The sequence below is a fragment of the Drosophila simulans genome, chromosome 2L (genome assembly GCF_016746395.2).
Source record: "Drosophila simulans strain w501 chromosome 2L, Prin_Dsim_3.1, whole genome shotgun sequence".
NCBI lineage: Eukaryota > Metazoa > Arthropoda > Insecta > Diptera > Drosophilidae > Drosophila > Drosophila simulans.
The window spans coordinates 15,103,781-15,120,866 of NC_052520.2; the positions used below are offsets into that span (position 1 = coordinate 15,103,781).

At 41.4% G+C, this 17,086-nt stretch overlaps 1 protein-coding gene across 1 annotated transcript; it reads left to right on the forward strand.

The window, feature by feature from the left end:
* Positions 1-1,055: 1,055 nt before the first annotated feature.
* On the forward strand, positions 1,056-2,592 carry LOC6732414. The gene has a single exon (XM_002079499.4). It carries the CDS (start codon positions 1,199-1,201, stop codon positions 2,501-2,503), a length of 1,305 nt encoding a protein of 434 aa, XP_002079535.1. The 5' UTR covers positions 1,056-1,198; the 3' UTR covers positions 2,504-2,592.
* The last annotated feature ends 14,494 nt before the right edge of the window (positions 2,593-17,086 follow it).

Sequence of the window (17,086 nt, forward strand, 5' to 3'; positions counted from 1 at the left end):
CGTTCCTGGGATCTGGATGCAATGCTATATACTCTGTTCATGGGTATTTCGAAAGTGTTCTGAGTCAGGCGTACTGTATCTTTGGTTGTGCTTAGCATATTAAGTAGTAAACTTGGGATCACATTTATACATGATCGACTAAGGAATATGCAACATCAAGCAGCAAATCACACGATCTATTTATGTAAAATAAGGACCATATGGTATTGAAAGGGTATTACAAAGTACTGTTCTATTTTTTGATCTGGACATTCTGCACTTGGCCGTGCGGCGATTATGTGTATCATTTTTCTTTGCCAGCGGCTGGGATTCTACGTTATTGTATTTTATATTATTTGTGCTTAATTTGGGGAGTACAGGTAAGGAGCAGTGGGAGCCGTGCACCTGATCCCCAGAGTGTTGTGACTCTTGAGGCCGCTGGACAAGTTCGTTGATTCGCGCAGGCAAATGACCATGTGCTCCTCAACATTTTGTGGGCAGGAGCACTTGGACTATTAGCCAAGATATTTTCCCTCCGCCCCCTTTCTTTTGGCGTTTTTTTTTTCCTTTTGTCAATTCCCAGGGACTTTTGCTTGGCCAAGAACCGAGATTTATGTTAGTATGGTGTCAGTTTAAGTTAATGGGTTATACTCCCCACCAGTTTTTTATTTCATATTTTATAGGTGAACGTTTCTTGTGCGTCTCATTCTTATTTTTATGCACAATTTTATTCTTTTTCCTTTGGCAGCTGCGCAGGTGAATTTTTTTGAATTTATGACCATACCTTTTAAATTGCTTTGTGGCAATTTCCGTGGCACCCACACAATGCGAGAAGTTAATTTATTAGTAAAGCCACTATTTCAGGTTTGTTTTGATTTTCGTTACTTAGCTGAAAAACGACTTAAGTATATATGTATAATCTATATAATCTTGCAAGTAACCAAAAAATGTTAGCCATCTTCCCTGCTTAACGAGTTGCTATTAAAAATCTCATACATTAACTTTTAGTAATTTTCTGTATCACAAGCACATTCAAATACAAGCTTTATATCGAATATTTTATCGGATATCAGTGTTGATCAGGACTCTCTTAAATGTCAAAATGTTGGCACGCTGTAGTATTGCAAAACAGAGCGTTCTCTGCCACACGTGTTGTTTCCACGCAACGCTTATAAATTACGAAATAAGCTCCGAGTCCTATAGAAATCCAGAGTAAGATATGAAACCTCATTATTATGGTACTGCGGATGACCAGCAGGAGGTGGAGAGTTCTCCAAGTCCGCCGCCTCCTCCGCCTTTCCAATCGCCATTATCATCGCCCGAGTCTCTGCAGACCCCGACTGAATATCCCATTTTGTACGTGGATGTGGTAAAGAATCAGCTCAAACAGGAGTTGCCGCCGGTCGCAACACCGCCCCAACCACCTGCGCCGGAGTTCAGAATCATTTGCGAAGATTTTCCGGCTCTGCCAGGATCATTGCCATCCGCACAACCATCGACATCGAGATCTGGGCAACGGTCCGACAACTGGACCGCCATGTTGAGCGACAGGGAGCAGGTCAATTTGGCCAAATATCGAGATACAGTTAAATCCAGTGATCCGTGTGTCAATGCAAGCGCTAAAGAGGTGCTCCGTCAGCCAATCCTCAATGCTCCCGAGAAGCGCCAGAATACGGAGTTGCTGCCCCAGGTGTACGGATATCTCGGCAATCAGTTTCGCTTAAATTTGAGCATGATATTTAACAAGCAATTCCTGTTCGAAGGCGTCAGGCAGAGGGCCATAAATGCGGCCCACAAGCGGGCTGCCCTGGCAAAACCAAAAATTCATACTCCACCCGGATTCGAGAATTGCAAAATCTTTGCCCGCTTGATAACCAACAGCGCTGGTATGCCAGTGGGTGGAGTCACCTTTGAGCTGGGCTCTCCCACTTCTGATACGAATGAGAATATGGGGGCGAAATCTTCGGGCTCCACCCTTCAGGGAGCCTTTGGGATGTTGGGACTGGCCAAGAAACTGCGATCGATCAATCGGAACCCGCTTCTATTCGGAAATAATGTGGCCCACAATATGAGTGGAACCGCGGACTCGATCTTTACCAGGCCAATTCAAGAAGCCCCTTTGACTCCTCAAGAGATGAACTACCAATTGCCATTGAACTACCTGTTCAATGCAAATATGCACCTACAGGAGCCCAAAATCGAGGAAATGCAAGATGAGCTCCTATTTTTCTTCTTCTACACATATACTGGCGACATGATGCAGATGCTCGCGGCTGCTGAACTGGCGGAACGTGGATGGCGCTATCACAAGTTTGAACGCGTCTGGCTCATTCGCCAGGCGGACAATCCCAACTACTTATATCACGGATTCCGGGAGTTCGGAGAGTACAATTACTTCAACATGTGGCAGTGGAAGATCCTGCCACGACACTTTTACCTGGATCCCGAGATCCTGGAGCGCACTCTATCCAAGGAAGAGCTGTACGTGACGTACGGATACCATCCCCAGATGTCGGGTATTTAGAAGAACAGAGAAGCTCTATTGTCATCAATTCCCTGGCTATTCGGGTTTAAAAATTCGCTCTGACGCTGTAACATCTTTTTTATAAAATCAAATTAAATTTTGTATAAATATTCATAAGAGTTTTATTGAATTGGGTGTTTCCCGTTTTTGGGAATTTTTAGTGTTTATATTTATTCTTCTATTCTTGTACTAAAATTTAACCAGCAGATCGAGAGCCCCACGGATGACCAACCCATGCTGCCACCAATATAGTCACCTTGCAGCCACGGACCCACCGCCGAAAAAGCCAAGCAACCACACCCTCCAAATGCCATCGCAAGTCCACAATCCACACAAGACCACTGAGTACCCAGCACCACCACCTCATAGCCAAGCCCCAAAGATACGAGGAAAATCGTAGCGCTCATTAGCAAAATGGAGCAGACGGACAGTTGCACATTTGGAGTCGCAGCTTTCCGCCCAGACACGATCTCTTGGCCAAGTGTCGCCGTCATTTAGCCCGCTAATTGCCACGTAAATTTGCAACCATTTTTGGCAGCTCATTAAATTTATTATTAAAACAAAAGCCGGAGCGAAGCCAAGTTAATTGCCATCAAATTGACATGCGAGCCGCTCGGAGACGGACGACAACACCCGCCTGGAATGGCAGTTTGGGATTTGCTCGCTGGGATTCGGACCGGACCCGCCGGAGCTCGCAACTCTGCGCATGCGTATTAATTGCCATGGAAACTTCATAATTTCATGTGGAAAAATGTGAACGTTAGGCGTGCTCAGTCTGTTCAGATATATATATATATACAGCCCACCGCAAGTACAATGTGTAATTTAAGCGAGGGAGACTTAAAAGATTGGAGTGGAACCAGGTTTTTGGATCTGTCCACTTGGCGGCTTATTTATGGCACGGCGAAGTTTGATTGAAATGTGTTGTCTGTGAAATTGACAACTTGGGTGAGATTTGCACGGCTTACAGCTGGATTGGTCCCGGCTTTGGATACGCGATTTGGTTTACCTATCGGGTTGGAGCACTTGGATAATATTTTGTAAATGCATAAAGCTTTAACTAATTGTATAGTTTTAGTACATTCATACTTAATATACATTTATATACGCAGGAATATTACAACTTTGATCAAATCAATATATGTAAGTAGTAGCAAGAGTTTCTTCATCTTCATTTCAATTTAAACTGATACTCTTTTTTTTGCAGTGTGCCTATCTGGAGCCAATTAAGCATGAATCATGGTCGCAAGACTCGTGGCAGGAGCGTTGTGCAACGAACGCTCTGATTAATAAGCCGCCCGCACATGGCCCACTCCTGGCCGGGAATTAACCCCGAACTCCCGATCCCGATCCCGATCCAGGAGTGCACCCATAATCGCGAGGCATAACCCCGGCGCACGCATGTGCAACTGCAATTACCGTTAAGCGGGATGGAGGAGCGAGACAGGTAGGGTGTCAACACGGTCGTAACTTGCAATCAACTTAAGATGACAGGGGAAATGAAGCATTGACGCCTCGCACGTACCACGTACATACATATGAAGCCGGCAAGGAAGCGGCCGAGGAAAGTGCCTGCCGAGCCAGCCACATCACATCCCATGGTCCACTGGTGGTGGGCTGGCGGAATAAAAGATATAAAAAGGCGCTGCTGCAATCAGGTTTCTCCTACTGCTCTTGTCCACGCCGAGTGGGTACCAAATTAGACACATTTTATTATTAAAATCCACTTGTGTTGAAATAAAACACGACTTTCTGTGTCGCACATAATGAAAATATATGGCAAGTTAATGCCGGCAAATATTTATCAGCACGAAGGCACTGTGGCAAGATGGTCGGTCCATGGTGCGAACCCATTGTACTATACTATTGTATAATATTGTACTATACTTTGACTTTAAATAGTTATGACTAGTATAGTTTTATATTACATATCCTTTTAGCAGCACCTAGAAACCACTGTTTCTTGCCACATCTGCGTTGGAAGATTGCTAGAATCTTCAAGTTCGTTCCTTAGAACTAATTTGATTTTTCTTAGCTGCAATTTCAGAAGTTTGACTTGGCAACAGCCTCTGGAGATGCAAGAGCGAAGATCAATGAACGCTGCGATCAAGGATTTTGTCATCGGGGGAGCGTTTTCATTCAAGTCACGTAGCCGTCTTTATGCATATATCAATCCGGCAAAGAACCTAGCCCAGCGATGCTAATTGCCGGAGCCCAGTAGAGGCGTCTTCCTTTTGCCCAATGCTGGGCGAGGGCGAATTTGTAATTTTAATTAGTGGCCGTCGGTGGGGGAGAAGACCACCATCCACATTTGCATGCGAAGATCGCGTCAGGTATATTTCGATTTTGGCTGGTATTTGCTTATTTATTGATTTATCTCTCGGCTTTTTCGGTGTTCGGCGGCTGATGCCAGCGGCCGGCGGGTTCGTTGTCTCATTCATCAGAGACGTCTGACTGTCTGGCGACTTCGGTGGGCATTATGCCATAGCCAGACCCATGGATATAGATATGGCCATAGCCCTGGCAGGGAGTTCAAAGACACAACGGGACATTCAACCTGGATGGGGGAAGCGACAAGGCCACGGCAACGACACCACGCTCCACACCCACGTGTGCCCAGCGGCTAGGGAGTCGTTGACCAGGAGGGTTGACTGAACTGGAGCTACAACATCCACTGGAAGAAATGTAACAAGTGTGATGGGGTTAATACAAAACATAAACTAATAAAACTAATCAAAGTGAAATATACTTTAAGTAGCATCCAGTCAGTGAAGTATTTTAGGTACTTATGCTCAAATATACGAACTGAAACTAACTCAGAACGGTTAACTTGATAGATACATTTTGCATTAAAGAAACAGTGAATAATTTGGACTTTTGTATCTTTTAGGAATATTTCACAGAAAACAACTGGCTCTTCATTGTATTGCCTCGTATGATTTTTTTCAGTGTGGAAAACGGAAAATCATCCCGGGAAGAACTGTTGCTACTGCCTGCCCCAACAAACGTCAAATTGCAGCAGTGAGAACTATGGGCCTGATTTGCAATTCAGCAGTAGAACAATGGTACCAGCATCCGCATCGATCGCGGAACGGTGATCTGTGATCGCAGATCGTCTTCCCGTAACAATTTCCCTTCTGCTTTATGCAGCATGCACGGAATTAACGGATTTCGAACCGATACGATTTAATCTGAGCCGATGCGATCCAATCCGGCGATCCCTCTCATAGCTGGCCACTGAACTGCAGCGGAGAAATCGCGTATCCGATCGGTTCGGATCGGATCGGATTGGATTGGATTGAGAAAAGCGAGCAACACAAATGTAGGTGGTGTGCATATTAATAAAGCGAAAGTGCAAGAACCACAAAACAGCCGTTCATTGTGCTACAATGGAGTGCACCACCCCCAATGAAGGCACCCCACACTTCGGACTTACCCCAACATCTTGGCTGCATAATAAAGTTGCTACATTTCCACGCGTTATATCTATATCGCCATCGATATGCGGCCGGCTTATCTAAGCATTTTGCATCTTTCCCCACACACCAAATTTGTCAAAACCAAATTTGAATTGAATTTGTCAAGGCATACGGTCCATGTACCCCAACGGCAACGATATTATGTAAGTTTAATTAGCATAAATGTGATTGATCCCCCAGTCTCGGCAAGTTTTCTCGTATTATTTGATTTTTTATTGATCTTTTTCGACCGAATGAAATGCAAAAAAATGCAATTGCATTTTTCCGTTTTGGCTCTTTTCCCTATGCTTTTTGTTGTTATGAATGCTGAACGTAACTATACATGGAAAACTGATCTCTAGAGACCAAATACTTACCCTACTGATGGCTATTAAATGGAAACCATCGAGCTTGGCCAAGAAAATGGATAAAATTGAGCGCATTATGTATAAACATGTTAATTATTAACCAAATTAGTGTAATTTTTAAACAGTAAGAAGTTGTGACATTATGTAATTCACAAACAAAAATATTTTTTTTGTTTTTTTTTTTTAATTCAATTTAAAACTGCTCTTTTTAAAGCGTTCTGTAAACATTGAAATGTATTCAGCATTTATAATACTTCCATTCAAAAGCTTGCCATTCAGACGAAAACAATGAACTTCATTGATCATTGCAAACTCCCCATGCTGATAGGTATTGCAAATGTCCATAACTCGCGAAAGACATCCATCTATTGTTTAAATTTCCATACCATGTCATGCACATATTTAATAGCCATTCTGCATATGACAAAATATGCAATACCCAGAGGTAAGCCAAAAACCCAATCTCTGTTGCAGGTGAAATTTGCATGGTCATATCTATGCCTTTATACGAGGTCGTGGGGAAATTGAACTTGTGGCCAGATATGAGAAAAGAACCGCAACTTTAAATTCTGCCGGCATATTATGCTAAATTAGAATCAAGCTGAGATTAACAAATCATTTGATAGTTAAATTTTGATCTCTGATCCTGATTTATAATGAGCAGAAGGCTTTTCTATGGTGTTGCATACGTTTGGGATGATTTGCAGTTGAAGCATTTAAGTAACCAGCAATAATAGAAGGCCTAAACATAAAATTGAAATTAAATTAAACATTAATTTGCTACAACCAATTATCCAGTTGCAGCTATTTAACTTGTTCTATTCTTCATCGACTTAAGAATACTATTCTTCTTATTTTATTGTAGTGCCCTCTGCCAAACTGTGCGTAATCGTCTTCATAGCAAACCTGTTTGCTTCTATGGCCCCATCAAAATCCTCATTAGAATCAATGTCAGCCTGGGGGCCAGGTTCCCAAGTGCATATAAAAATTAATCAGGCAAAAGGCTCCCCGCCGCAGAGAGCGACAAATTAACGAAACGAGCCCAAAAACGGCAGCAAAACAAGCAATAAAATCAAACTAAAACTCAAGTCGAACTGGAAGGAACCACAACAATGCCACAAGTTGCAAATGCGAGTGGGGCAGCAAACAAATCTCCCCAGCGACAAAGCAAATGAGACCCACTGCGCATTGCAGTGCAACAAATATATTTTACTTTGAATATGTATTTTAAAAAGATTTAAGTACATATATAGCAGTTATGTTAATGTTTCCAAATGAAATAGAATTTAATATGCAATATATATTTATAAAAACCTTATAAAATATAAACTTTCTATAAAATGTTGCTTAAGGGTTATTGAAAAACATAAGTTAAGTTATGAAACAAAAAGCAACATAGTTTTATGTTTATACATAGTTTTTCTCTGTGTAAAGAGAAGGCAAAGGAGCTGGAGTTTGGGCCCGGAGTAGGAGTAGGAGTTGGAGCTGAGCTGGAGCAGCAGGCCAGTGGGACAGTTGGCCAAAACCGGCCGTGGTCGCAGCGAAGTCGAGGCTCTCGCACAGGCCAGCGCTGTTGCAACATGTCAAAATAAATCAATTGATTGATCTTGTTTTATTTATGTCCAATTCAATTTCGATCAATGAGCAGCGCACACGAAGGCAGCATGTTAAGCGGCCCGACCAAGATGCCCCGATCCCTGCCAGGTGAGGAGGATTGTGGCTGAGGGAGTGTTGCGGAACTGCGGAATGGAGGCCTGTTAGCCCGGCCCAAAGTGGACGCAACTGGCGCTTAACTGGGACCGCAACTTGGCCCGCGGGGCGCGTGCGTAAAATTATGTGGCGAGCGGAAAGTGGCCCGAACTTCGATTTGGCCAGGAGCAGATAAGGCTCGGAAGGGGCGTATACGATGCTATGGGGCGATAAGCCAACTTGGTGTTTGCGCCGATCGTGAAAAGCGAGCTGTACTTACGTGTTGATTGTACTTAACGTAGTAAATTAATTAGTGGAGCGGTGGAAGAAAAAACAAATGAGTGTTTTCTAACAAATAATATTTTACATAATATCATTTAAAAATCATATTCACATGTAATACTGTTTTAATTGCCACCGAAAATTGAGCAGTTACCAAAATTCCATTAAATTAAAGCTCGATTCCCATAGCACTAGGCTCTTCCGTTACTTCTTGTCCCATGCATTATGCATGACACCTCCTCCAGCAATTTATCCCATGACAAAGATGGTGAAAGACGACCTTAATTGCCTCACATGTTCTGCCACCCACATATGTATGAACCATTGGCGTTTGGAAATAGTTTTCTCCGATCCGAGATCCAAAGCCCCATCCAGAGCCCAGATCGAGGCCCTACCTTTTCGCTGGTGCAATCGAAAGTGCGGCGTGCATCTGTTCAGATTAATTGTCAGCTTTCTATGCGCGCACAACTGTTTAGGCAGTTTCCCGTTTTTCCCATTTCCATTTTCCATTTCCCCACACTCGGGCTGCCGCATCACGTGTCACAATTAAAGGCTAGGAAAATGGATTGTGTGGAAGGTGAAGGGCTGCAATTTTTACGTAGTTTCCAACTTCCGTCAAGCACTTAAAGAAAATTTAAAATATATTACTTAATAAAAAGGGTTGTTTTTTTATTTGAAAATGAAAACAAATTTTTAAAATTTAAAACAAATATATATTTGTATATAATATCTACAAAAGACTAATTTTCCATCAGACGTAAGCTAACAAATTTACAACTATATTTTTGGATAATTTTGTAAAGGTCCTTAAAAATTATTATATGTGTCGGGTTTTTATTCATTTTTTTGAGTGCTGGAAAGCAGACCTACAGAACTGTATTTTCAGTGCTGAATGGCGGAGAAAGTGCATCTATTTCGGCTTTTTCCTCTTCCAGAAAAATGATAAATTAGCTTAGAAAAATCACGAGTGTCAGGGCGTGAGTGCGCGATAGAATTGGAGTTCGGAATAGAGTGGGTTACCCGTTCCTGCGCGTGTGTGGGGACTTGATTAATGCACTTGCGCTCAGGCTCGACTCGAAACCTCCGACTATACTATACGCGTATATATATGTATATATATATATATCCGAGGAGCTAGCTATATGGCACGCCTTGCACGGCCCACGGCTCGAGTCTAATAAAGTAATTTACTCCGCTAAATAGTTGCCGGCAGCCAATTTTAAACCCTCCTTGATATTTTCGGGTGCCTTTTAACAAGCTGCTGCGTTGCATTGCAAAATTAGCATTTTAATTGAAATGTCACGCCGAATGCTGACTGCCGCCAAGTGCCTTTAAACACAAGTATTTCCATTTTATTTCCCAGACACGACACGCACTTTTTCATATGGCCATTTATAAATTTTCGAACTGATGTTTTCATTAGCTTTTTGTCTGATGAATGGCATTTCGGTAAATTTGCCAAGTAACCTGTTCGGCTTGTCAAACGGCAGCCAGTGATTTAGATATGCCTATTCAACGCAGTTTTATTTATTTCGGGCTGGAGAATGGCAATTGATGATGATGAATGACGCATGTTGAATCTGAAGCAATGTCGAGGTGCAGAAACTATCTCAATCGGGTGGATAAATATTAAAATAAAAACCAAAAAATCCAAATTAAAGTAAACTAAGTAAACAGTGCAGTTTTTAATTACTATTGCTTATGTGACATAATTTAATTTATTTTATTATCAGTTGGAGTAGAAAAATCCCACCTCTGTTCCAATTGGAAACATTTGTTTCATCTTGTACACGAACCATTCCTTTAGACCTAATTGGAGTTTTCCCATGCTCATCCCCATTTTTGAAAGCCAATAGATTCGATATTTCATAAATAAGAAACACATCTTCCGAAAAACGCAAATGGGGGAAAGTCAAAGTCGGGCGAAAGGTGACAATCCTGAGAAACAAATTTGAAAGCCATTCAAGCCAACGTTTTCCATTCGCCTGCTCTTCCAGCTGCATCTCTAATCACTTTCCAGCTACCGCAGATGCAGTCTCCTCTGCCCCAAAAGACTTCATGCCGCATGTGGCTGTCATAATTATTGTTTATAAATAATACAATGCTCACGTGTTGAGACTAAATCTCCACTTTTCATTCGCACACACCCCTCACACAGATGAGTTATGATCGTGCATCCTGCAACTTCACTTCTCTAATAAAAAGAAAATAAATATTTATATTTCAATATTATTATTTAAGAATAAGAGTTTTAAAGGAGAAAAAATGTTAGTGTGATTAAAATATTTCATATAAGCCAATGCTAAATTTAATTATTATATATTTCTGGCTTGTCACTCCTTTTTTTGTCAGTGTGGTTAAATTTTACTTGGTATTGTACAGCCACCGTGTTGGGTTACTTGCTGTGTTAATAAATTTAAGCATTTTGTGCATAAATTATAGCGATTGCATATTAATTTTGGGGTTATAATACGGTAGCATTGCATAGCAGCTCGTAAGTGATAGGGTTTCGGTTTAGCCTAAGACTTCTGTCATGTAGGCTACATTATTTATGGACTTACACGTGTTATGATGGCACCCCAGGGGCCAAGTGTCGTTACACGATCCGAAAATGTTGGCATTAGGGATGCAATAGAATGCGACTAATTTCAAAATTATTTGTGAAGAAAGTGGAGCAACTATCGAGTGGCTTTCACAGTCTTCCATTTATAACTCAATATGATTGAATAGCCCCATTCCCTCTTATATCATTTATCGGCTCATAGAATATATTTAACACCAATAAATCAACGCCAAGTGCCAGCCATGAGATATTTTGGATATATTCTATAGATACTTTATGTAATCGATTTGATTCGCTGAACCATAAAAATTAGTTATCGTGTGTGTGGCACAAGCCGTTTAGAATTATCATATAAATTCTTTTGAAGCTATGAACGAATCCGATAGACTGACATTAGTATTCGAAAGTGGCCAGTTTTCTCCGCTAAAGAGCCGTTTCTTTGTCTCATTTCTGGCCCTTGTTTATTACATCAACAATTGTTGCAGGTGAGCCGTGTGAGTCTTATATGGTCATTGTTTATAAAAACCTAAAAATATTATATCAAAAGGTAAACTTTTATTTCTATTGTGTGGCATTGTGGGTGAAAGTACTCCAAAAGCGGCTTGATACACTAAGAATATTTTTTCAGATAATCAAATATGTATAATAATATATATGAATATAATCAAATAACTATTTAAATATACTTAGGAAATTTCGAAATAGTTCAAATGCATTCCTAAGATAAGTATAGCTCTGTACTTTTTTATTTAAAAATATATATTTTAAGTGTTTTTTTCACTTTAGTGCCATTATTAACTCATTAAGTGGTGTGCATATAAAAAAAATGTGTATATTTTCCAGGCAAAACAATTGCGATGTTGCATCATCGCCAATCCGAGAAATACGAATTTCAGCCTCATTTGAATATGCCTCCAAATGGCGTCGACGACTTCCGCCAAATGCGTTTTAGTGCAACTTTATTTCGATTGCGAAATTTGTACAATTGTGGCCAAAACAAACAAGCAACCACAAAACAACCCATGTCCATATTTGCGTTATGTGTAGCGAGTACAACGCATTTGTGGCCAATTCACCGATTCCAATTCCAATTCGGTATTTATAGCTTGACATTTGCGCCAACATGGTCGCCATTGCCTATCCCCCCATTTTCCATTCCGCTCACCTGGCTAGTTAACATGTGTTTACCTGCACCTGCGCCGAACCAGCCCCCCATCCCGCCCACTCCATAAGGCCCCAAATTTACAATGGCAGCCATTTTTGGCTCTTGGCCAAGATGAAGATGTCGTTGGCACTCGTTGTTTTGGTCTGAAAGTGAAATGTTCAGCGTTTTGTGGGGCCTCAACTGGCGGCTAAATACACCGAGTCCGTTTTGAGTTTTCGGCCAGGCTATAGAGGTCAACTGGCCATTCGTGAGATTCTCGGAAGAGTCGACAGTAACATTGTACCGGGTTCGGGAAACAGTTCCAGTTGGCCATAAAGCACCAAACGGCCGACAAGCGAAGAAGTTTAAAATTTTAAATGCTTATGCAAAGTAATGCCGAAAATGCTCTTTAAAACAGCAGTTGAAAAATGAGTTTAAAATATAATGAAAGCTGAAATTCTGTACATTTCATTGTGATTGCAACAATAGAACATTACAATATATAATTCATTCGTTCAAGTATTTTTCTTTGCTGAGAATAAACTAAATACAAAATTAAATTGAATTTATATTGTTATATTTATATTGTTAGTGCGAAATCTATATTATATATCCACAATTTCTATAGAGCAAAAATATTCTAGATTCAAGCCACTCACCTTCCCCAAAAGATATCACCCAAAAGAGCGACACGCACCATTTCATGGTTCAAAAGGAAACAAGCTGCACGAAGCAGAAAGCCAAAAAAAAAAAAAAAAACAAAGCATGAAAAAAGTAAATTTCATTTTACAAGCGTACAAATTAAAAATGCCCAAAGTCTGCGCTTTAATTAGTCAAACTCGCGCCAAAGCCACAAAAGCAAAGTGATGGTGGTGCTGGTGGTTTTTCTTGGCGGTGGCGACGCACGAACCACGAGATGGGGAACAAATAAAGTTGGAGCCGCCAAAGCCGCACGTTGAAATCGGAATCAGTGTCGGGGCATCGGGGGCCTAAGGCTTGAATTCAGAGTCAGGGCTGCGACATATGGCGACAACTTTGTGAGATTGCCGGGGGAAACTTCTTGGTATTCCAGACGGTCAAATTGGCGTGCGGCTTCGACTTCCGCCGCAGTACAGATATACATAGACATACAACGACACTTGTCCAACGGTTTTTAGGCTAATTTTATGCGCCAGATTTATGCGCCAAGTCTAGGATTGCTTCTTAGTGGCACTGGCACTGGCACTTGCCCTGCCACACTTGGGGCCACGCTACACTTTTACAACTAAATTTCCAAATAAACTAGCTTTTTACGACTGCCCCACAGCGATCTCAATCACATTTCCTGGTAACTTGTAAATGGAGTAACAAGTGGATAGGCCTACTACTCTCGTTTATATTTCAACTTTTTTTGACTTCAAATGCTTTATTGCTGCTTCTTTGAATTCTCATTTCTCTCGGTCTTGGACCGAAAATGTGACATATTACGAATTTGGTTTAAATTAATTGCCCAAGATGCGAGCAGAGATATCCGCGATACGTGACGAGATCGAGGGAACAGGAGCCCCAGTCTCATATTCTCTTGGCTTCTTTGATGGAAAGATGTTCGAAAGATTGCATCTCTACAATCCTGGGTAGGAATCTCGAATTGTTTACAGGGAATTAAGAACCAGAATGGCCAGTATGAGCTGGCGCCAAGTGTGGGGAGAATTGTACGCTCAGTATCTCAATGGATTCTATTTTGTATTTCATTCATCAATGGTGCGTTCGATCTGATATCAGTTATGTGGAGTTCGATGTAAGAGATATAAAAATGTTGGGGAATTTCAGGAGTTAATTGCTATCATAGATTTCTGTAGGTTAATTTTGAGTAAAATACGGGAAAGAGATTATAATAAAATATTAATATTTTTTTGTGGTGATAAGATCTCGACATTGTGTTTTACCCTTTGTGTTTGCAGCTCTTCTACAGATTAGCAATTTTTCTTTGAGTGCGATATCTCAACCCAATCGATTTGCCATGCCATGTACGCCTATATTTTTTGTTCAACATATAACAGAAGTGGTAGAACCCCAAACAGTATCAGCAGCTATAGAATTGCGTTCCCCGAATTACAGTAGCTACCTGTTGATGCCTGAGCGGATCCGAGACATAAGCACTTGTTGTGTAGGCGTAGCCTGAACAATTTTTGAAATGAATTGCCCAGAAAGACATGGTTCACACGCACTTTTGTAAGCGACAAAAATTCCACAATCTCTTAGCATTGTTTTGGCAAACAAATAATTACTTCGGCGCGGTGAATGATATCGCCGGCATTCAATTCTCTATTATTTTTAAGGCATGTGAGCTGGGAACACCCGGACAGCCGGACAGGTACAAGTCGCTAGTCGGTGAAAATACTCGAATTTCTATTGATTTGCCATTGGGGAGGAGAAAGCCTTTGTGCTGCTGGCACCGAGTGTGTGTGTGGCCCAGTGCGAATTGAAATTTCGGCTTAATTTTTTTTTCGGCTGGAAAGCGGCTAAAATGCGACTCCAGCGCCATTGTTCCCGCCCATTTCGGGTCAAGTGTGTGGCAAGTTCGCTGCTTAAGTCTTTCGTTTTTTGTTGCCCGCTTTGCTGTTTCTGTTTCTGTTCTGCTGTCAGCGGCTCATGTCAGCGAATTTGTTAAACAAACTAAAATGAAATTTCGTTTCGGGCCTCGTTTAATTAGTGAAAATATGGCTGTAGCACAATTAAGGCGATGTTTTGCATTCGTCGGGGGATTAAATCAGTCCCATTCCGCACTCGGACAGGCAGAAGGAGATGATCTCGTTGTTAAACTGCTAACTCATAATGCGAATGCCTCGTCGGTCCGCGTCACTTAGTGCTTATTGTGTCTGCACGTCTGGGACGTGTCGGCCCGCCAAAGCTTCTCAATGGCCAGACGGATTTGCACGGTAAATGAAACCAGCCGAAAGATGGAAGATGCAAAGGCATTTAGGGGCACTGTGGAAAAAATTCTAGAATTATAGAAACCCTTAAGACGATAAAAGAATGTAGATAAATGAGGTATGCTTTAAATTTCATAAATTGAGCTGAAAGCTTTATAAGAATACATTTATTATAAGAATATATTTATGCTATTAAGTACTATGTAAAATGGGGAAATAAATGTGTAGTAGTGGTTTTTTTAATAGAAAAAAACAAAGAAATATTAACTTAAAATTGATAGTATAATCGTACATTTCCTGTATCACTTTCCCAGTGCAAGTCACGTTTTCGGGCGTAAACAAATTTCGAGAAAATCCGTAACTGCAACGTGAAAGAAGCCGATGTGATTTTTTCGGTTTTTTGTTTCTGTCATGTCATGGCCTGAATGGTCGACTGCTTCTCTTTTTATAAACTGACTCCCCCGAAAGTGACACACTCGCCCGGTCTGGATTTTTGATTATTTTCGATGTTTTCTCATCTGGCATCGCCATCTCTGGCCCCCTTTTTTTGTATTATTTGGTATTTTACCCCCCTTTGGGTTGAAGTGTCGTGCGACAAGTGCCGCAATTGAGTCGCTCGCCTCTCGAAACTTGTCAACATTGCCCCCCCTTTTTCGGGGGAGGTGCGCTGGGTGGACATGCCTGTCTCCAAGTCCGAGCATTGTCTGTACGTCGAACAGGTGACGCTGGCTTTGTGTGTGGGGCTTTGTTGCTTTGTTTTGTCTTTTTGGCAGTGAAATCGAGCAGAGCAAGATTTTCGTGGGTCTTGGCTTGGATCTTGATCTCCTCCTCGTTGGCTGGCGTTGATTTATGGCCAACAATTTAAGCAATTTCATTTTATTTTATATTTCTGGTTGCCTCTACGGCATTGGCTTAAATGTAATGTCAACTGTTTTGCATGTCATTTGAATCGAGGGGTGGGGAATGGCTGTACCTGTCACTCGGCCACCGAGCTTCGTGTTGTATGGGAAATGATTGGCCAACAAGGGGAGTTATTTGCCATGGTATGGTGCAGAGAAAGTGAAAAAAAAGATTTGATGGAAAGTCTATCGGGAAACGAATGATAGTTCAGATTAAGAAGCTACCATTAAATCGGTTAATCCATACTGTAAATATTTTATTTTGTGATAGTATTATCAAAACTGGCCCTTCACTTGGCAATATCCAATATTAAATCCGCAAAAAAGTGCAGCTTCCAGCGAACAAAAAGAACAATTAAACGTCGCTTTTTACATTTTCTGCTTGATTTGTGCTCTGGAAAAAATATAAAAGCCCCAAAAAATATCACGAAATGAAATGCGTGGGAATAAATTTTGCGTGCGACTTATTATTCGAATTTATAGCAGTAAAAAGAGAATCATAAAAAATCTCAACAAAAGGAGGAGCGAGAAGGAAAACTGAAAAACTAATCGCACAAATATAAATATGACAATAAAAAAGTGTTTAGTGGCCGAAGCTAACCGTTTCGTCCAATTGGGCAACTGTAATAAATTATCGAAAAACACGAAATGCCCGCGCTCCAAAGACCCAGTTGCGATCTATTAAAAAAAAAGCGAAAATAACCAGAAATTTTGCAAAAATTTGAGGCCACAGATTAGCATCGGAGAAAAAATCGGAGGTAGGGGTAAAACAGGTTCACACGCTAACCAAGGCAGGACCACCTCATCTGCAGGAAGTGTAACTGAAATTGCAGGGGTTACTGCTCCTTGGACCCCGCCCTTGCTACCTGTCCTGTGGCAGCAACAAGTGAATGACAGGATAATCGTCCTGGGTACCTGTTCAGCTCCTTTGTTGCCCCGGGTTTTGTGCTGCTCTCATTCCCCGAGCTGCTGCCTCCTTTTTGGCATGTGAACAAACTCGCATAAAATCTCTTAATGTTTGCATTCTGATGCGGCTGTCGTCTCGTTTGATGCGTGATCTTGTTGATTATGCTGATGTCTGGAATTGAGATCGAGAATTTCGGTCCTCTGTTTCTCAGGCCACCGATGGCAGGTTGGTTCACTGCCTCATTCAGGTTCATCTCCCCTGCCCCTGGCGAGTGTGAAATTCTTGCTGGTTTTGGCATTCATGGAAATTGCCTATGCCTTGGAATTTTGTGGGAACAAGTGCAGCGGCATCGCCAGAATCG

Excerpts from the sequence above, each read along its gene's own strand:
- LOC6732414 (XM_002079499.4), top strand. The coding sequence starts at position 1,199 with ATGAAACCTCATTATTATGGTACTGCGGATGACCAGCAGGAGGTGGAG.